At 44.1% G+C, this 22,025-nt stretch overlaps 1 protein-coding gene across 1 annotated transcript in view; it reads right to left on the bottom strand.

Moving 5' to 3' along the window:
* The window catches only part of LOC146855703 (uncharacterized), a 1,104,791-nt gene that overhangs the window by 655,022 nt on the left and 427,744 nt on the right, over positions 1–22,025 (bottom strand). The window contains exons 34-38 of the mRNA XM_085653597.1: positions 21,520–21,615; positions 19,785–19,811; positions 18,607–18,660; positions 15,497–15,568; positions 14,717–14,776 (exon numbers count right to left, since the gene is read on the bottom strand). Coding sequence (XP_085509723.1) covers positions 14,717–14,776; positions 15,497–15,568; positions 18,607–18,660; positions 19,785–19,811; positions 21,520–21,615 — 309 coding nt within the window. The remainder of the gene's footprint in view (positions 1–14,716; positions 14,777–15,496; positions 15,569–18,606; positions 18,661–19,784; positions 19,812–21,519; positions 21,616–22,025) is intronic.

Below are 22,025 nucleotides of genomic sequence, written 5' to 3'. Positions count from 1 at the left end.
CGGCACGAAAAAATCATATTGCAGCACAATTAACAGCGGCTGGGAAAGATTCAAAAGTACTGTATAAAATCTTACAAACTTTTACCAAGCCAGTAGCTTGTGAGACTACAGAGGTTGCATCCCAGGATCTTTGTGATGAGATCTCCCTAGTCTTCATGAAGAAGATAGATGGGATCTATGACAAGATTATGGTCTCAAACGCAACTGCTGCAGGAGAAAATAACACTTCTCAGAATACTGCACAGCAAGTGCAATATACTCAGTGCCTTACAAGCTTTCCCCCCATTTCCTTAGAGGAGGTAACCTCATTAATCACTCAAATTAGGAGTGGTAGCCCTTTGGACACCATCCCTGCACGTATCATGCCTATGTTGGCAGATGTTCTGGGGCCAGGAATTCAGAATTTAGTCAACCTCTCCCTTAACACAGGGGAAGTTCCTCTAGACTGGAAAAGGGCGCTGGTAAGACCACTGAGGAAAAATACTGCTATCCCCTGGACGGAATTGTCTAACCTAAGACCCATCTCGCTTCTCCCCTTTTTGGGTAAAATAATTGAGAAATTTGTAAATCGGCACCTGTCGAATCACATCGAAAAGGCAGGTGGGCTGGATTCTTCCCAGTCAGGTTTTAGGCCAAGACACAGTACCGAGACCACCTTGTTGTCAGTCGCAGACGATCTACACATGTTCCAGGATAAAGGTCACTCTGTTATCCTGGTTCTGTTGGATCTGTCTGCGGCGTTTGACACCGTGTCACACAACATCATGACCACCAGGCTAGTTAACATCGGCCTGGAAGACAAGGCTTTGGCTTGGTTGAGGAGCTTCCTAACAGACCGCACCCAAAGGGTCACCTTGGGTGCATATCGGTCAGAGGAGTTGGGGATCTCTAAGGGGGTACCACAGGGCATCTGTTTGAGCCCTACTCTTTTTAACATCTATGTGGCCCCACTAGCTAACATCATGAGGTCCCATGGTTTCATCCCAGTGTCATATGCGGATGACACCCAACTCCTCTTTCCTTTTAAAATCTTCACTGCTGAGGTTAGGAACTCCTTTGCCCAGGGGATGAAAGCAGTGGCTCACTGGATGGCATCTAACTTCCTGCAATGTAATGTTGCCAAGACGGAAGTGATGCTGTTCGGTGAGGCCAAACTCCTGTGGACTCCTGACTGGTGGCCTCAAGATCTTGGCCCAGTCCCTGAGCCCAAGCAGGTAGTGAAAAATCTAGGGGTCCGACTGGACCAGGAGCTTTCCCTAAAACATCATGGAAACCAAGTGGTGGGCTCTTGTTTCCACATCATCGGTTCGTTGCGGAAAGTGTTTCCTTTGCTGCCAGACTCTACTAGAAAAACCTTGGTGCAGGCTCTAGTATTGAGTCGATTGGATTACTGTAATGGACTATTACTGTCGGCAAATGAAGGAGTAATTTCCAGACTCCAGGTGGTCCAGAATACCGCTGCTCGTCTTGTCTTAAACCGGCCCCCTCGCACTCCCTCCAAACCTCTGCTGACCAAGCTTCATTGGCTATCCATCAAACAGAGGGTGAAGTTTAAAACCTGTTGTATTATACACAAATGTTTACATGGGAGAGGCCCTGCTTACTTGTCCAACAAATTCTCCCCCTATGTACCCACGCGCTCTCTGAGATCCAGTGAACAGGCCTTGCTGTGTGTACCCAGAGCAAATAAAGCAAGACAGGGAGCTAGAGCCCTTTCAGTTGCTGGCCCAATTCTATGGAATAGCCTCCCAATATCTCTGAGACTCTGTGATGATCACCTCCCTTTCAGGAAACAATTAAAAACTTATCTATTTCAAAATTAACATGATATACTGCTTGGACTCTTTTCTTGTATTATGGTTGGCCAAAGGCGCGGAGATACTCCTTCGGGAGTCGATTCCAGCGCGGTATAAACTCGCAAATAAAGGGCGAGGTCGGCGGAGCAGAGGTTTCTCTTGGGTACGGGGAAGGAGACTCTTTCATTGAGGTCTTGGGGTCAGGTATTGTGGAGGGATTTGTAGGCATGAGTGAGTAGCTTGAAGGTTACTCTCTTCTCAATGGGGAGCCAGTGGAGATGTTGTAGGTGCTGAGTAATGTGTTCATGTCATGGGATGCCGAGTACGAGCCTGGCAGCGGTGTCCTGGATGGTCTGGAGTTTCCGGAGCATGGATTTGTTGATTCCGGCATAGAGGGCATTTCCGTAGTCCAGTCTGCTGGTAATGAGTGCGTGGGTGACGGTCTTTCTGGATTCGGCGGGGATCCACTTGAAGGTCTTGCGAAGGATGCGGAGGGTGTTGTAGCACGAGGAGGAGACGGCGTTGATCTGTCAGGTCATGGTGAGGGAGGAGTTGAGTATGATGAAGAGGTTGCGGGCGTGGTCTGTGGGAGTAGGGGGGCTGCCGAGGGCAGAGGGCCACCAGGTGTTGTCCCATGCTGGGGGTGTGGGTCCAAAGACAAGGACTTTTGTCTTCTGCAAGTTGAGCTTCAGACAGTTGCTGCTCATCCAGGATGCAACGTATTTCATTTCTTCCAGGAAGCTGAGTCTGGTGATGTCGGGTTGCTTCGTGAGAGACTAGATGAGCTGGGTGTTGTCAGCGTAGGATACTATGCTGAGCCCATATTTTCTGACGATGGCGGCGAGGGGTGCCATGTAGATGTTGAAGAGCGTGGGGCTGAGCGATGATTCTTGGGGTGCTCTGCAGTTGATCTCTGTGGGTTTGGAGAGGAAAGGCGGGAGTCAGATTATTTGGGTTCGGCCAGTGAGGAAAGTGAGGATCCAGTCAAGGGCAGTTCCCTGTATGCCGGTGTCGTGAAGTCTGGCAGTGAGAGTGCGGTGGGAGACGGTGTCGAAGGCTGCAGATAGGTCAAGTAAGATGAGGGCTCCCATATGGCCATGGTCGAGGAGGGTGCGGAGGTCGTCTGTGGCAGCGAGGAGGGCAGTCTCGGTGCTGTGGTTGCTGCGGAATCTGGTTTGGGAAGATTCGAGGATGGAGTTGGCTTCGATGAAGTTCGTGAGTTGGCTATGAAGGGGAAGAGAGAGATGGATCTGTAGTTTTTGAGGTTTGTAGGGTCTGCGGAGGGCTTCCTGAGGACGGGCTTGACTTCCACGCGTTTCCAGTTGTCGGGGAAAGTGCCGGATTCGAAAGAGGTGTTGATGATGCGTTGTAGCTCGGGAGCTATAGCTCTGTGGAAGATGTGTGGTGGGCAGGGATCCTTGGGGGCTCCTGAGTGAACGCTTTTTATGGTCGAGGCGGTGTCTTTGTTGGTGATCGGGGTCCAGGTTGAGATGGTAGGCTGGCCTGCATTGCTGGGGGTGGGCGTGGTTTCGGCATCAGTCGTCTGTTTGTTGAAATTGTCGTAAAGGGACTTGATCTTGAGATGGAAGTAGGATCCAAGTTTGTTGTAGAGGTCCTGGGAAGGTGGGAAGTCCGAGGCTTCAATGGGGGGTTTGGTGAATTCCTGAATGATGCTGAAGAGTTCCTTCGAGTTGCTGGAGTTGGCGAGGATTTTGCCCTGGATGAATGTCTTTTTGGTGAATCTAATGCGTTGGTGGTATTCTGTCATGGCGTTCTTGTACGAGGTCCGAGTTTCCAAGGTTTTGGTGTTTCTCCATACTCTCGAGACGTCTGCAGGTGCAGCTGGATTCTCGGAGGTCAGTGGTGAACCAGGTAGCTTTCATGGGGCGCTGTCTGTCGGAGTTACGGAGGGGGGCGAGCTAGTCTGCGCAGTTGGTGATCCTCTGCGCAGTTGGTGATCTCACTAAGGTGCCCTGAGGTGGGAAGGTCACCCAAAGTGCATCCCCTTACTCAGCAAGTGTGGCTCTTGCCCCTTCAATTGAAGCTGTGAGGTGACTGGCAGTGAGGGCACCAAATTATAGTGGACACCTGAATCTCTGTTGTGAGATTGGCCACTAGCCCTTCCTGATCTAGATCCAGCTAGTCCCCCTTAACTGGAGTGCCCTGCCTCTTCGTGTGTGTGGAGCATGTGTATATGTGTAGAGTGGATGTTTATTATGGATACTATCCGACTGGAAATACAATATGGCGGTCTCACAAAGGCTGTCATTTTTCCATGTTCGGCATTACGACCTGGCGATCTCTGTGCTCAGGACCACCGTCCTGAAATCGGTCTTACCTTTTAGGAGAATTGGGGTTGCCACTCCTTTTCCATTTGTTTAGTGTAGGCTTTCCCTGTTACAGTAAAACCAGGTTCGGACTGGCCTCTAGGGTAATGTAACAGTGCCCAAAGGGCTGCTTTGACAGTTCGTGGATAGTTTTTGTTTTGTCTGTTTCTGGGACTGTTTTATGGCCTAGTGGGCCTGTGCTTACTGTTGATTTCTCTGATATTACCACAAAACCTGCAAAAACACCAATATAGCATTTTTTTACTAGTTCAAAACTGGCTCAATCTGCAAGTGTGGGTGATGTTTTTTAGCTTTCTGATTTGCAAGTGGGGCCATTTTAGTCTGGTGCCAAGGCCCATTTTCTGTTTCAGTCTGACCCTGAATAAAATCCACCTCTAGGCCCTCTTCCTGTGTTTCTGGCTGTCAAATGGCAATGGAGGCCTTCCTGTCTGAACTGGGACACCCTGCTCCATGACCCCACGAAAGTTGTACATAAAAAAGGAAGATGCACTTTTCCATGGTTTATAAAGGATTGAATTTTTAATACAAAATATCTTTGGTGGCTCTGGTTTTTCCTTCTGGCCGCCACAGATGTAGAATTACTGTCCCTCCACACCAGTAAACTGTGCTGAGCATAGTTCCAGGAGGACTAGATCCATGCTATATTTACAGAACAATCTTGTTGTTGTACAAGCTTTATTCGAGATTATTTCTCATAAAAGCACAGCATTAAATTAAACATTACAGAATAAAAACATAACATTTACAAATTTAAATTCATATAGGCATTCTGTGCAGCTCATACGATATAATAGCGTAAAAAATTTACATGTAACAAGTAATTTTACATTATTAGACAATAAAGATAAAAGGAGAACCTGATTAACTAATCCCCCCCAGAAATCGTCGCCTGATGACCCAGGCCCATCCCAAGTATTTAGCTACCCCAATGACTATCGATTCATGAGTTGTTGTACACAAAATTCTTAAAGCCACTGCACTGTCACGTGTCCCCAGGTTTTTACATACAGGTGTGAGCCATAATCTCCTGGGTAATGAGTAGGCTTTACATACAAATAGAAAGTGACCTACACTCTCCTCTGCGTTTTCACAAACTGGACATAACCTACTAGTCGGCCTATGCCAACCTGACGTTAGTTTTTTTAGGGGAATAGATCCGGATCTTAGCTGGAAGACTAGCTTCCTATCCATTGGTACCGTAATAGTATCCCAATAATTTTCTAGGATAGGAAAAATTTTTGTCTCCAAAAAACGACCAGCCATAGAGTCAGACCTAACGTCTTTCAGCAGATTACCACCCACCCAATCCCAATAATGTGATTTGAGGGCTTCTTTGCTTGGGAACTCCTCTTTCACTGGGTTATTCCAAAGATTGGAAAACCCCAAGTTAATTAGCATGGCCCTTAGATTTTTAAGCCATTTTATCTTGTGGAAGATGTCTTCCTTAATTATCCAAAGAAAACCCTCTGCATATTGTCTGATCTCTGGAGTTGTCCAAAGACGTCTCCAGTAGAGAACAGGGCGCAATCGCGCTCTATCGGTAATTGGGCGTCTACCCAACTCCAGGAACAATGGTATTAGGGGGGTGCTCTGTGGAAGTCCTGTAATCCCTCTGAGGAACTTGTTCTCAGATGTCTGTAGGGCCGCAAGATTGTCCCAAGCCCATAACTCCGCACCATATAAAGTGGCACCTAAGACCTTTGCATCGTACACTATAAGTGCGGGTTTGATCGGTTTTGTCTTGGATTTGCGGTGTTCTCCCCTCAAAGCACCTGAAAGCTGTTGATGTTTTATGGCCACTTTTTCCAAATGATGCAACCAGCCAGCGCCCTCTGCTATCTGTACCCCTAAATATGTAAACTCCTTAACAGTGTCTAACTTGCAATTATTTAGGGTTACCGTGGGATAGATTCTACGGCTTGGGGTAAAGGCCATTAGTTTCGTTTTCCCCACGTTTACTTCAAGCCCGTGCTCTGTGCAAAAAATATCAAAAATATTTAATGCACGTTGCAGCCCTACAGGGGTTTTAGACAAGATAAGGGTATCGTCAGCGAACATCAGGATCAGGACCCTGGCGTCCGCTAACGAAGGAGCGTCTACGCTTGCTTCCAACATTCGCTTGACAATCCCATTAATAAATAATGAGAAGAGTAAGGGAGCCATGGAACAGCCTTGTCGGACACCCCTTTCCACGGGGAAGTCCGAAGTAAACTCGCCATTCCCACCCCACTGTACTCTTGCGAAATTGGATTCATGTAGACGCATGATTAGTGTAAGCAAATCAATAGGAATTCCCATTTTTTGCAAAACCAACCATAGCTTAAACCTGGGGACTAAATCAAATGCCGCCCGCAGGTCGACAAACGCGACATACAGGCAGCCTCTTCCCAGTAAAACCGCCTTCCACCGCAGTATGGTAAAGCGGAAGACCTGATCAATGGTGCTGGTAGCTCGCCTAAATCCAGCTTGATATAAGGAAAGGGCGTTGTTGGCGTCAACCCAGTCCATAAGCTGGTTTGCAACCATTCTTCCCACTACTTTTTGCATGGTTGCTATTAGGCTTATGGGCCTATAGTTGGCAGGCAATGAGCGATCTCCCTTCTTATGGATGGGAATAATAATTGCACCTTTCCAAAGGTCGGGGACCACCCCCCCCTTGGCTAGGGCGTTTGCTACTAAAAAGATATACCTCACCCATCTCGTCATATCATACTTGAAGATATCCGGGGGTATCCCATCTAGCCCTGGCACTCTCCCACTTTTCACGGATCTAATCGCGATTTATACTTCTTTGGGGGAGAACAAATTGTCAATAGCATAGACTGGCGTTGTGCCCTCACCTACCCCGGGGCACATGACTTCGGCATATTGTGGTCTGAAGTAGTCAACCCAGGCATCTTCAGCTACATTATTATCAGGCTTTGCTGGGCCACCTCCTCTACCCCACTTAATAATTTTCCAAAAGGTCCTAGAGTCCTTATTGCTAGAAGCCTCTTTTAACTCAGCCCAGTGGTCTTCGTCCCATTTCCTTTTGGCTTGGAAAATGGCCAATTTGTACAGTTTCCTTGCCTCTTTTATTGCAACGCGGTCCCTGTTCCTAATAGCTTGTCCCAGTTCTAGTCGTGTCGATCTACATTGGCGATTGAACCACCTTCCAACATCCTGGGTTTTCCTCCCTTTCTTACTCTTGGTCAAAAAACATGGTTTGAGGAGGGAAAATAACTTGTTGTGGATATCAGTGATATCCCTAACCCCAGGAACTATTGGGTCAGCCGCCTCCATTGCGGTAATTGCACTATCAACCTCATGGTTGATATAGGTCATGGTTTCCTCGTTAGCCAATACCCTTGGCCATTTTAGCCTACGTTCGTCATTGCTCATGACTGGAATCTGATCATTCTTTAGGTGCAAGTTTCCCACTCCAACATTCCACCACCTATGGGTCACACAAAGGGGGTTGTGATCACTTTCTACTCTAGGCCTAATGGCCATATCAATAACCCCCTGCCACAACTGGAGACTACATATTATATAATCAATTCTGCTCCTGCTGTTACCGTTATCAAAGGTACAACTACCCTCCTTGTCCCCTATGGTTCTCCCGTTCAGTGCTCTTAGACCATGTTCCATACAAATAGCATTTAGTAATAGGATGTCTTTTGTCCACCTTGGGACGGGGTTTAAACATAAAGATGGTACTCCCCAAAGATTGTCCTCATCCTTCCCTAAGGGATCATTTGTGCAGTCTAAAGGTTCAAAAGTCCTATTAAGATCCCCGGCTATTATTACCCTGCTATCTTGGGACTTGGTCTCTAAGCAGGCAGACAACAGCTCTAAGGTGGAGGAATTGGTTGTATTACTGCCTCTTACATAAACGTTATACAAATCCAATGACGGACCCTTATCTGTGGAGATTCTTAGCAGTTGTAAATCGCTAGTTCCCAGGTCCAATATTTTGATGGTAATGTCCAAGTCTTGTTTTATCCATACAGTAAGACCTCCCATGGGCCGACCCCTTCCACCTTTCGATGCTGGTATCGGAAAGTTTAAGTAACCGAAACAAAACAGGGGGTCACAAGCCCAGGTTTCTTGGAAACAACAAACATCAAACCCACAGATATATTCCACCCAAGGTTGGGAGTCTAACTTACTACTCAACCCTGCAACATTCCAGGATAGAAGCGTACCAAAGCTAGACTCAGACCCATCATAATTGTTAGTATAAGAAGACACTCGGGAAATCATTGGGCTTTCGATGTTATTAACGACCTTCCCAGGATCATCAGTGGGGTCAACAATCATATTAGCTGTTGTTAAGGGTAGTTTCACAGTACTAGCATTTATATTTTCCATCCCAGTACCTCCCTCTACAACAAAACTCCCCTTCTCTGTGTAACCAACAGTTAAGATTGTAACAGTAGTACCAACATGATCTTCACAGGCCCCCTTGGACTCATTATTGTTCCCTCCATTACTACTGTTCAACTCCCTAATAATTTGTCAATATCCCCACCCTGGGTCCTGCCATCCAGCATGAGGATTATAGTTTATACATGTGGTATAATTCTGACCAAATAATGAAGCTGGTGTGGAAGTAATTGGCCATGGTGCAGTAGAAGGGTTCAGGGGTTCATTAAGCAGGCTAGTCAGTACATTGGTTGGGCGGGGGTAGAAAAAGGTAAGATCTACAATTCTAATACCTCCCTTGTTTTCACCCCATCCCTGCCTAGTTATCCATCCCGCCACCCTTGGATCTTGAAAGTTGACCACAACACAGTCCCCACCCAGACTTTTCGGTGTATACCCTATCCAGTCTATTCTCCTTACCCCTATGATTAACCCATCGATGTCTCCTGGGAGAGGTCGATTCTCCCTTAACCAGTGCATGATCTTATTTTTGAGCATCTGGAAGGTTTCTCTCTGCCCTATGGGAAGTGGTGGAACATTTATAAGGACTACTACATAGGGGAAGGAATCCGGAGTAAGATTTACTGGGGGTTTTCTGTGTTTTGGCATTATCAAGGGAGGTGGGATTGATTTGGAAACTATAGGAACAGGACGGGGTGCAGGTTTCAACACCAACTGATTATTAGTTGGTTGGGTTGGTACTAGAACTTTACCCGCTGGAGGACATACATTAGCCCCTTTCCCAAACGCAAGATTGTTTCGAACTATCTGCTTGTTGGTTGCTTTTGTGGGTACTGGAGCTTTACCCACTAAGGGGCATACAGTAACCCCTAAACCAGCAACAGGAGATGAATTTTGTGACTGGGATACCATAGACTGAGATGGATTTATAGTATTAGGCTGAAGTTGAACAGGGCCTAAATATACCAAATCAGTAGATTTGGTAGTTGTGTTGACAGTGGTGTTACTCGTCTTAGAGGGTAAAGGGGAGTTGTTTTGAGCCCTTCTTCCCTTATCTTGAGTGACAAGGTTAATATTGTCATAGGGCTTTGTACTTAAATCCACCCTGGCATTTGCTTTAATCAAAGATTTTGTAGAATAAAAATTATCTAGTGTTGCCTGCTCAAAGTGGTTTAACATATCAGTAAGCTTGGCAATTCTATCCTCTATCGGGATAAGTATTAATCTAAGTAATCTTTCTAGCTCAGGGAGCAGATTTGCAAGTGGTAGCAATTTATCGTTAATTGATAAAGCAGACTCAGGGCAAATTTTCTCTTGAGAGTCTAGGCTACCCGAAGGAGCAAGGTTTGAGTTCTGAACACTTCCTATGCTATGGTTTTCTTCAATAACAGCCTCTCTGGTAATCACAGTTTTGTGTAGCTTCCTATGCTTTTGAGGGGGTTTGGCCACAATTTTACATTTTCTTTGTGGGGCTGTTCTTTTCCTTTTGGACCCAAGCTTAGGTTGAGTCGGGATAGCCTGAGCACCTGGGTCAGGAAGCAACATAGGATGAATATAACTCCCACTGGAATTGTTCAAATCTGTAACAATTTCCTTATTTATTATTTGTGCCTGTCCTTCAGGTTGTTCGTTGGCAACTGGAAAATTTACAGAAGATAATGGAGTTACCAGAGTGGGATATGTTAGAGTTAAGTACTTGTCCGTAGAATTTTTAAGCAGTTCAATTGATAGTCTGCGCTCTGCGCGCCTCTCGGCCAAGGTTAGCTCTTTGTCAATTGAAGATGAACGGTTAAAAAAGAATTTATCCAAGGGGCCAATTGCCAGTGGACCAGTCTCAACCGGTGAAATAGTTGAACGGGCGCTGGCGGTACTTGTTGAGGCAGACATTGCCCTACTTCACACCAATAGGATACAATATATCAGAGTTCACTTACTGGAGAAGGAACCGTAGAATACTTGTCAGGGGGATGGCCCAGCCCGGCCCCCTTCGGCCCCCGGCGAGCTCCCGCGCAGCGGTATTCTCACGTTGATTTATGACTCTTACGGTGACCACCCGGTCGTTGGGGGCGGGGCGGGGAGGGAGAGCAGCCCAGGTGGAACGGGCAGGGTTACTGGGACTCCTGGGAAATGTAGTCCCAGCCCTCTTGCTCGCAGCCCTCAGCCCCTGTCTTACCCCAGCAGCAGCTAACAGCCCACAAAGGAGAGCACCCCTCTGTGAAGCGGGACCCGCGCGACGGGTTCGGCGAAGCGTTGGTCGAAATGCAAGGAATCCACGGGCAATCCAAATAGCAAAGGCAGCAAAGGCACATTTGTCAAGGTGTCCCTATTGTATTTCTAACTTCTAATGACACATAAGGTTAAGCACAATAAAAATCACAATGTAGTGAATGAGCAAGTTCTACAGCGAATGAATACAAGGTCCGTGGCCCAGCCCTGTCTCCTCTGGCCTCTGAGGGCCACAGAGGGCCCGCCCTTTGCCCGGGCTTAGCCCGGCGCTGCCCGCGCGCGGACCCGCGAGGCGGTGGCTCCCTTTGCTTTTAAGCACCTCCAGGCGCGAGAGTACAGGAGGCGGGTTCCAGTTCAGCTTCCTGCCCGCTGCTAGGAATCCTGGGAAAGGTAGTCCCCCTCCGCACAGCGGCCGCGTTAGGATGGCGGCGGCGGGAGGGAGACAAAGGAAGTTCGCGGGACAACACCCAGGTGATTAGGCAGGTAGGAAAAATTATGTTGGCCTGCAAAGCAGTGTCAAACAGAACAATCAATTACAATATATTTACATATAATGAATAGAAATAGAAATAGAAATTATTCACATAGACAGTAGTTATCTTGAAAACCGCCCTTGGAGTGGACACAGCCCTCTTGGACCGTCAGGGGTGTATATGGCCATGGGAGGGAACAGAGGGAACCCACCCCCTCCACACCCCACCCTATGTACATAATCTGGACTTCGGGGAAACTGCATGCATCAGTTCAGAAAAGAGAATGAAATCTATACTGGGCTACCCTTTTCCCTTCAATACTGCATTCCTGGAGTCTACTGTTGTGAGCCCTGTGAAAGTAGAGGAGCTGGGCTGCCTGGCAAGGAGAGAAGTAGCTCTGATCACAGAAACATCTACACAAGGCCAAGTGACTGAAATGTCTGTGTGACACACTACTCAAGGAACTGTAGCCACCCATGCGTTGTGAGATCCCTACAGTCATTAAACAAGACCACAGGCACCCAGTGCTTTGGTCTTGAAGCTGCAGAGACTATTTCATGACTGATCATTTGTGAGTCTACATTGTCTCTCACCAACCGTGTACCCTCAGGGTGCTTGTATATACCCAACCCTCACACTTTGATGTGCAGTCTGGTCTCGTTGGCTGGATGTGCTTGCTTTAATTTCTGAAATGTTTGTGCAATCAATTTAATATATGTGATTCGGGAGATTTCTCTGCTTAAACTGTGGATGGTGCTTAGACCTAAAATGAAAGTCTCCGTTGAAACTGATGAAGCTTTGAGATCCAGTGGAGGCCCTCAGTCCTGTGGGTGCCCTCACCACCTACAAATCTTGACTAAGTATGGCTTTTGTTGGAATTTAGGCCCTGAAAGATTTGGTACCCACGGACACATCCATCAGGTCCTTACCGATTGCAAAACACCAAGACCAGATGGGGCCTTAGCTGATCTTAAAAACGTTAACTTTTTAACTATGCCATAAGTGGATAACGATTACAACACTCCCCTCACTAGTAAATTGGGGACAGACTCTAAGTTTATTCCAAAAACTAGTATGGCACCTTCACAGTTTGGGTGTTGTGTTATTGATTCTAGGTTTTTAGTATTTGCATGAGCCCCCTGCCTTGTCCAGTGTTGAACCCTGAGTCAGAGATCATTTAAACTGAGGGTTAGGCTTCTCATAGCAATGTTTCTATAGTGCATTATTTTGATCCTACATCTCTGTTGCATCAACTTGTCAACTTGACGTCATTAGTTAACATTTTAGTAAAACAAGAAGAGGACCTACGTTCTCCAAGCCAGACCCATGCTGAGCACTGACTCAATGACCAAACGGCCAATGTTACAGCTAGCAGCTCGTGTGTAAGCACTAAGACATGTTCAACCGCACAATGTGCTATCACCTTCATTTTCTTCCTGCATCATAACTTTGACATCCCCATTTTAATTATCTGGAAATAAAAGTCCTATTCCTCCTTAAATCTATGTGGCTTGACATGAATTCTATTGAGTGTTAGTCTGTGTATCAGGCTTATCTGAGTTTGTAACCTCTCCCACCTTGTAGGGTCAGCCTACTTTGCTCGATTTCACAACCCCTGGAGAGTATCAATTCCACAAACAGTATCTTGGAGTGAAATTGTATTGGAGCCCGTGCCACCGATGAGTACAAGGGACCCTGTTAAATGTCTGACACTATGGCATTAGACAGAGGAGGCCAGAAGACAGATTTCTATCCTGCGAAAAAGGAGAGGTGTCTAGCCAGCACTTTTTTCATATTGGCTTCAAGAGCTGTAACACCATCTTTGAAATTCTTTGAGGTAACCATCCCCTGCCAGTCTAAAGAGCTATCTTTCATCATTGAGTTCCATATGGATTGATAATTACTCTCAGGACAGCTGCAAAGGTCGTTGGCATGTCTCAAGCAACAGTGGGGCTTTTCGCTCCTTGAAAGAGACCGGGGAGTCCTAAAGAAATACAACCAAGTAGCACTGGTGCCCAGCTCCTCTATGCTATAAAGAACAGGAGAGCTGCCAGTTCATTCCAGAAGGTTCCTTGGGAAGAGTAACAGAAGAACTCCAAAAGTCTAGAGCTGTCATAATGCAATGTGATCACAATGGAGTTGAAGCTGGAAGTTGACAGTGACCTCTTGGCACTATCACTCGTTGTAGAAGACTGTCCTCTGACAATAGAATCTGATGAAAATGTAAGTGTCAACAAACTGACTAAAAAGCTTCAAAGTGCTTTCTAATCACAGCAGGTGATCTGGCCTAAGATTTTAATAAAAAATGGAAACTTTAAAGAAATCTAAAAATTGTCCTTTCATCTCTGCAAAACCCGACATGGATAGAGCACAGCTTATAACTGATGAAGTTAAGCCCTTTTCTGCGTCTGCCAGCGCCTACTCTAAGGCAGAGCATTTTTCTACTCAAAATGCACATCAGAGTATGTACTTGCTAAGCAGGTTTTGAAGTCATCTCTAAACTTCACTTGTGACCTGTGTACTCCTTAGATTTCTTTTCTCCTTGAAACCCACTACCTGCTAATCAACTGAGAAACTGACTGCATAGTTATGACGCCACATGAACTGTTTCTCCTTCTGGAGGCTACTTCATCTCCTCTGCATTTGCTGTGGGCTCCTGGTATGACGACATAAGACCGAAGATCTTATTTCAGACATTGTCTTCTACCAGCTCTCACTTGCTCAAACTGGGCGGCAATACATATTCTCATTCTAAAGGTAGCTTTAACTGAGCCGAGCTTCGTCACCAGGTTGTCCAGGTCTAGCCAGGTTGTGTATTGACACTCGTCCTTCTAGAAGGCTCATAACCACATAGGGGATGTTTTAGAGTTTTGTGGGACAGAAGAACTGCTGTAAATCAGTGATTATCCCACCCTGCTAAACTTGTGGTTTCCCTGCTCCATTTAGTGCGGGGAAACCTCTGAATGGCTTCCAGCCTGTCGGTGGTCAATCAAAGGCAGGAATAGATTTGCCGCAGGGTCACCTTCTATCATGCATCAAGAAGAGTGATATGTGGTCAATACACGTCCCAGCCCAGATTTATATTACACCACGTAATTCAATTAAAGTTGGGAATTTTGTATTACAGGTGTCACGCAATTTTCTTTCATTACACCATTCTGACACATCAGGTTAACAATGCACTATTCAAGTCAAAATGATACCACGAGCATGCGATAATAACGCAAAGAGCCAGAACCATATGGGCTGTAGCATGCACCAAGTGTGTTTTTAGCTCTAATTTGTTGCGAGGACAGATATAGTGCAAAATGTTGGATTTGCATTTCACATAGTTACACATAATTATCCTGTAATTTCATGTAATTATGGAAAAGCATATTACATAAATTGTGCTCATCCCTAGCTATTATGTGTTCATAATATACATAACAAAAAGTGAAACGATAACATCTGTTTGCCTAAGTGTACCCAGAATGTGGCAAAGGACGCTTCACAGCAAACATACCTTCTTCCCCAGCTCTCCTTTCAGACCTGGAATGCCGGGAATGCCAATACCTTGAGCTCCCTGCAATGCAAGAACAGCCGGTGACAATGAGATAATATCTACAAAATAAGCTTCAACAATCCTTACAAGAGCAACAGTCATATGAGCTTCTTGCCACTTCGGTTTGAGGCATCCAGATAGTCAGCGAGAAGAAAGAGGTCCATGCATTCGCTAGAGCCTTGAGCGTGGATTACAGAGGAGGTGATTTAATGCGATGTGTGATTTACACAAATGTTGTGGTATTTCTATAAGCAGTGTGCTGTGACTGAGAAGAATGTCCAGTTTTCAGAGAAAATGCTTGTTTTCATGATCGGAGAGGCAATGGGAACAGGTTTACAGTTGGACAAGAGGAGAATTCTAATGAGAATAGAAAACTGGTGGAGAGGTGCTCATTCTGTAAAACCCTTCAAAAGAAGAAAAGGATATGTTCACCACAATGTCACTTTAAAAGAGTGGCGTCCAACATGTATGCAGAAGGATTGGGTCCATGCCACATTTTCAGGATAACCACTCACTGTGCAAACATGTTCCATTAGTATTCACTGTATGTGTGTGTGTCTTATATGGACATCCTTAAATAATGGTCTGGTCTTTGAAACATGGCATGGTCAATGTTGGAGACCCCTGCTTTATAAAGACACAAGTATTCCTCTGCAACTTAGAGTTATCAGCAATCAGTTGGATTTCTGCTTATAAAAATGCATACATTTGAGGCATGCAAAAACTCAGAAAAAAATATACCTTTTCTCCTTTCTGTCCAAAAGGTCCAGGAGCTCCATCAAGTCCAATTGGCCCAGGCAAACCTGCTCTGCCCTGCAGAGAGAAGGAGGATATGTTTGTACTTATAATAGTGTACACTGTCTTGCTATAAACCCCATTCATTTCGTCATCACCTTTCCATGCCTCCCTCCTTAGGCAAGAATCCAATTTTACAAATGCACTGCCAGAGAAAGCGCTTAATACTCGGGGCTGCCTACATTTTAATATCAATCACTGATTATCCCAGTACCGCCTGCAATGCAACCGGTATGTGTTACGTATATACTTGGACCAATCACTTTCTGTGTTCACTTGTCCATTTTAGTGCCACATGACTTGCTCATTCAAGGAAGATTTGGTAGCACAGTTACATGTTCTTTGCATATGGTCCCTTTCAGTTTGATAGCGATAAAAGGTGGCTTTTACCTCACAATATATTCATCCACATTCTTTAGATTCAACTTGAGTCCTTCCAAGTGTTGTGGTACCTTTCCAGGGGTTTTATGACGGTAATTCATGCTCTACAGGCATCTCAACTACATTATTGGTTAGCTTTTAACTCCTCATCCCCATAACATGTAACTTCTAAAAGGTAAGATGTCTGATGGCAGTTGAACTCTTGATTGTCAATAAAAAAGTTAGTCCTTGAATAAATTTTTTCAGATACAGATGGCATTAGATCTACGATTATTTATAATGTCAACCCCACTATATGACGTCAAATTCACCCACCTGTTAACCTGTGCTCCCTTTCAGTCAATGAATCCATCAATATTACCATAAAAATGTGCAAACAAGCAGCCTTCAAACTTAGAGGAGATCAAAGAGTTAGGGTCCCATTACAAGTAAAGTGGTGAATCTATGGCCCGGACAGTTCCCCCACGGTCCCAGTTTACGCAAAGCAGCCAAAATCTCAGAATGAAAATACGACCAAGTGAGAGGAATAACTAAGGGAATCGGAAGGTGCAAATCTGCTCCCCTCCGCTTTATTGCCCACTTCGTAGCGGACCCTCAGGGTCCAACCTGTAATAGATTAGTTTTTCTGACCACCAGAGCTACCGTTCCTGCTGGTAACAGTCACTTCAGAGTCAGAATTACCAGATCTGTTAAAGGGACACTGATATTGAGGGCCTAAAAGCTGCCGCTGCACCGCTATTGCAGCGGAGCGTGCCCCCACCCCACCCCTTCCAGCAGGAAATAAAATTTTAATATAAAATGATAATAAACTGTGGTTTATTATTGTTTTATTTTGTGTCCCAGAATCTTGGGAGTGGGGCCAAGGGAAGACCAGGCACCCACGGGGAGTGGTATGCACTGTTATCAGTGCACATGACTGTTTGGACAGCCGTCTCAGGCCGGCCAAACTGTCACGCACCCTAAGCATGTTCTCCATGCAGGCTGCAATACAGCCTGGATGGAGTACATGCCCAGGCTCCCAGTCCCTGGCTGAGCGCTGAACCAGTGATAGGAGCCATAATGTACTATTGCCAGGTTCACGTATCAGAAATTCAATTACTAATGACATACATCTGACAAAGTATGAATAATAAATATAAAATAACACATACAAAACAGATAACAGTGGAAAATGAATCTGCTATTAGAAAACATTACTCTGAAATCAGAGATGATAAACCACTGCTCAGAACTTGAATTAAGAACAATATAACGTGCAGTGAATGTGTAATGGGTAGTTTGGGAGGCATAACCGTGCATCATAATTTGAGGACTTTAACCAGGGCGTGGCCATATCAGCCAAAGGCCCCTCCCCAATATTTTTATAGTACTGTACAGGCTCTGATAGGGCACACTCTCAGGGACATCGGCTGCTCCACTGCTGCCAATGGGTTAGACATTCACCCCCCTACCCGGTGCCTCTAGCTGGATCATTGGCTGGCAATGGGCATGTTATGAGTCCAGCCATACTAACATATTAAAACGTTATTCTCAAATGACAGCAGGAAGCTATGCTGCCTGATATTAGAAATGATATCACTATAACTAAAAGAAATTCCTCAGCTTTTATTGGCATGCACTCTTCGTAACACGGATTCAATAAGACTCAATATTTAGGGCCCACAATTAAGATTAATAGGGTTTTCTTTGCTGATTTTTATTTTTGTGTGACGTTAAGTGGAAACTCTTATTGTGAAAATGAGGCTCTATAATCATCTCAAAACATAGTGTTTGTCTTATCTGATGCAGAATTCAGGGCCTTGTATGATGCTACTAAGCAAGACTACTCTGTACACCTAACATTACCAGCATATAGTCCTCTTCAAACGTGACACTTTCTCGCATAAACCTTCCATTAGCTGAATATGATCTACGATCATCCCTTTGTCAATTATTGGACTACAAAGCAGCGTTTGTGATGTTTTGAGGCTTAAAGAAGTTATAACTAAAAAACATAAGTTTAAGTAGATATAATGTAAGAAATGACATACTAAAACAGACAGGTAAAATTTAGGAAATAATACTGACACTATGAGACTAGATCAGAGCCTTGTTAAAGTAACTGATGATGAACATTTTGCTGCCTCACAAGGTAATACAGTGCATCACAGGGTTTGGAATTACAGGAGTAAAAAATAATATTTTAGGTGTATGGATAACTAGAATTCCACAGGTGAAGGTTTGCAAATATGGAAACCTTTGCAAAAACCCGTCTTAAATATTGAACATTTTCAGAAAAATGCTTTATAATGACACAATAATCCATAAAAAATGTATGTTTACCTGGTTTTATCTTGTAAAACATACTTTCTGCAGCATGTCAACCACATAGCATTTTAAAACTTTGCCACCTTGGGGAAGCTAGCAAACTTTTATAAAAATTCAAAAAGACGATAAAAGTCATAAGTGCCATATTTACATATATCTCAAAGTCCTAGAATTATGTCATGCCACATATATTAACAATCTGATCTTTTCCAAATGGCTAAACGCACTTATTTCTCAGAAAAACATATTGTTAAAAAGGTGAAATATTCTGTCCATGAAATGAACAAGTCTCTTTAGAATTAACTGTGATTGATCTGGAACCATACTGAATATTAGAAATAAAGCAATGATTGTAAATGTTGACTCACATTTTCTCCCACATCGCCTCTGTCCCCTTTCTGTCCGATCTTTCCTCTTAGGCCCTGTAAGTTGAAAATATTTATTACCAGAGAATGAAAGGGCTTCTAGCAAGACTTCTTATCACTTGATTTAGGCCCTGATTACGAGTTTGGTGGTGCTGCAGTGGGCCGCCACGCCAGCGCCCTGCTGCAGCACTACCAAACCCGTAGGCAGACCGCCTGCCAGATTCCGAGTTGAATCTGGTGCGGCGGTCCTATGGCAGCGCTCCCACGGCAGTGCTTTTCAAAGGCTGGTATTACTGCCTTAGAATGGCAGCATATGCAATCCATGCCATGCAGGAACAGGGGGTGCATACCTACGGGAGGGCACACCATGTGCCCCCCTGCATGCACCCCCAGGCCCAGTCTTAGTTTCCTCACCGCCACCCTTTTCATAGCGGGCTCACCGCCATGAAAAGAGTCGCAGTGAGATAACTTGAAATATGCTTTGCTGTGCTGCAGCGGCACCGACAGGATATTATAGCCTCACACCGCTGTGCCACCGCCATGGGATCTGGCGGTATTTGGATGATGGGGAAAGACGGGCATTAAAGAAAGTTGAGGGACAGAGTGATAGCAAGAGTGGATGTGAGGAAAACAGGATAGTGGTAAGGAACAACACCTTTTGGAAGACTGCTGTTTTAAAATGACATTTTCAGAATATGTTAGGCTGTAGTTCTGAAATAATATTCAAATAGGCTTTCACCATTTGCAGCACTATAGTTCAGAGTGACATAACGGATGGTAAATTTTATTTCTTGAAATTATACCTTTCCAAACAAAAACGGATGCAAATAGATGCAGTAAGATGATGCACATGCGGCAAACAGAGCTAACTTTAGAAAAACAGAGGAGTATAGTTAGAGAGGCTAACAGATGTAAACACAGGCAGTAATTGAGACTGCGGTAAACAAAAAGAAAACTACAATGCACAACGTTCTTTTATAAATTGAAGAATACAAAAAAAGAGAGACTGCAAGAGTGGGAATGAGGTAATGTCTAAACCAAATTAGAGATAGAATAATAGAGAGAAAAATGTGGAAAACAATACAGAGACAGGCCTCATATAGAATCTTCCACAATCGAAGCCCATGGTAAAAAAAATATACCTCTTCATTTAATTATAGTAAGATATAAAAGTTACTTACTGGCTGGCCGGCTTCTCCTGGTTCTCCCTAAAAAACATCAGGGAGGAGACGGTCATAATAAGATAGCATTACTCAAAAGGTCTGGAATCTATGTGCACTGGGTTGTAGGTGTACACGTTTTAAAAAGGGCAAATAGAAGGACTACCTCAAGAATGGTGAGTACACAAGGACCAATATAAAAGGCCAGGGAACCTCCATATCCTAGCCACTAAAGCATCTCCCTAACAGATCGTTCAAATTATCTAAACATCTCAACTGTATTGAAAATTGGAGCAGAGCCAAACAGCGGAGAGCCTAAAATTAAAAGCAAGCATTTGTGAGGAATCCTGATTGCTTGGCACAAGCAGCAAGCCCTAGCTCAAAGAAAGTGTGTGAGACATATCAACAGCAACAGTACCCAAAATCACAGTTAACCACGAAAATGATAACATTCCTAAACCAATATAGTTAATAAAGAAAGTAGTTCAGTCAGTTAAGCTTTATTCGATTAAAAAATAATCATAAAATCATATTTGTAAAACGATAAAATCGCATGTTACAGAAAGATGAAAAACCACAAAATTATGGGATAAGTTATACAGTGAAAAATCTTACATCAAGATAGTTTTTCTACACTTAAAAACAGACTTTAAGAACAATGAAACAGATAAAATTACAAACTCTTCCCCAAGGGATTGCATGACTATGAATGCAGGACGGCATTGTCGCATTCCTAGTGTTCTAAGCATCGGAAGAATCCACCTTTTCCTCTGGACTGGGTAAAATTTACAAAAGAATAAAACATGCATGGTGGATTGTGCTGACAAATCGTCGCATGGGCAATTAGACAGTTGCCTAGACCAATCGTTAATTGCTAGAAAACTGAGCGACCTATGGACAATGCCCATCCTGAAATGTGTTAAAAAAATCTTTCGAAGTCAGAAGATACAAAAGTTAAACACGACTGCATCTTGAAAGTGGTCAGGATGTTTTGATGAGCCAGAACAGAGATTTTTAATATCTCTGTATTTAATCTGATATTTTCTAGATACTGCAAACAGTCAAGTTTAAAAACGTTATTATTTAAGAAAGTAGTTTAATCAATCAAACATTATATATTCAGTTTTGAAGAAAACATAAAGAATAAATACATTACAATCAAATAAAAACAAACAATAAAACTGAAAAAAAAACTATTTTTAGTTACAGTGCAAAATTAATAAAGCAATACTACATGAATCCAGTCTAATATGGCAGTAGGGACATATTAAAGCAATGAACTGGACATCCTTTGCTTTTAAGCAATCAAAGAAAATGAGATATTAAATGCACCAATAATGGTCACAACATCAATGTTTGCAAGAGTTAAAAACTGCTTATGGTGGCAGCAGTGTATTCGTTTTTTTGCACTAAAACGAAGCACTGTCCTCCAGTTTGAGAAAAGTATGGTTCTTGGAAAAAATGCTGTCCTCTAAAGCACATTTTCAATTGTTTGTATGTCACAACATCATTGTTAAAATATCAACTTGCAAAAATATTGCATCCACAGCATTGACTATCAATTTATCATAATGGTACATATATGCACGGAGGTATAGTTTTACTATTCTAAAATCTGCATCTATTTGCTTTGATGTTGGTTGCATAGAAGGGAAAATAAGTGCTGCAATTTCAATGGTTGGGTATATTAGGTGGGTTGGAAGCAAGGTGTTATGATCATACAGAAAACACATTATAAGGAAGCGCATGCACAAACCTTGACGGATATCCCTGGTGGCCCCTGAGGTCCTGGCTGCCCTGGAAGTCCTGGCGGGCCGGATACTCCAGGATATCCTGGCTGCCCCTTGGCTCCCTAGGGGAACAACCACACGTGAAATGGGGTTCGGGACACTACTCAATTCACACTTCACAGCACAACTCGAGAACTTGTTTCCTATGAAGATTAATGGCTGGTCCTAGATCAAGGAGCGCAGATGCTGCTGTGCGGGTTTGCATCACGAGAAACCAAAAGCCCGAATAGGGAAGGTAAAAAACATAAGTTTGGGAGTCAGCGTACAGTGCGTGGATCTTTCAGATATAAGTGGGGGGGATGCAGTGCCAGTTACTGACCCAGTATGACCTCACCTGTGCTCATGGGCAGGTGAACCCCACGTTTTAAGGTGGGGGCAACTTTTTGCAATGAAGTACCCTACATTTCAGCAAGCATTTTTGCACATCATTACAGTGCAGCAGTTCCATTGTTATAATTTACATCTCATGTGG

This window comes from Triturus cristatus, chromosome 4_1, assembly GCF_964204655.1.
Source record: "Triturus cristatus chromosome 4_1, aTriCri1.1, whole genome shotgun sequence".
Taxonomy (NCBI): Eukaryota; Metazoa; Chordata; class Amphibia; order Caudata; family Salamandridae; genus Triturus; species Triturus cristatus.
The sequence above is the reverse complement of the archived record's forward strand: the minus strand, read 5'-3'. Positions and strand labels throughout refer to the sequence as shown.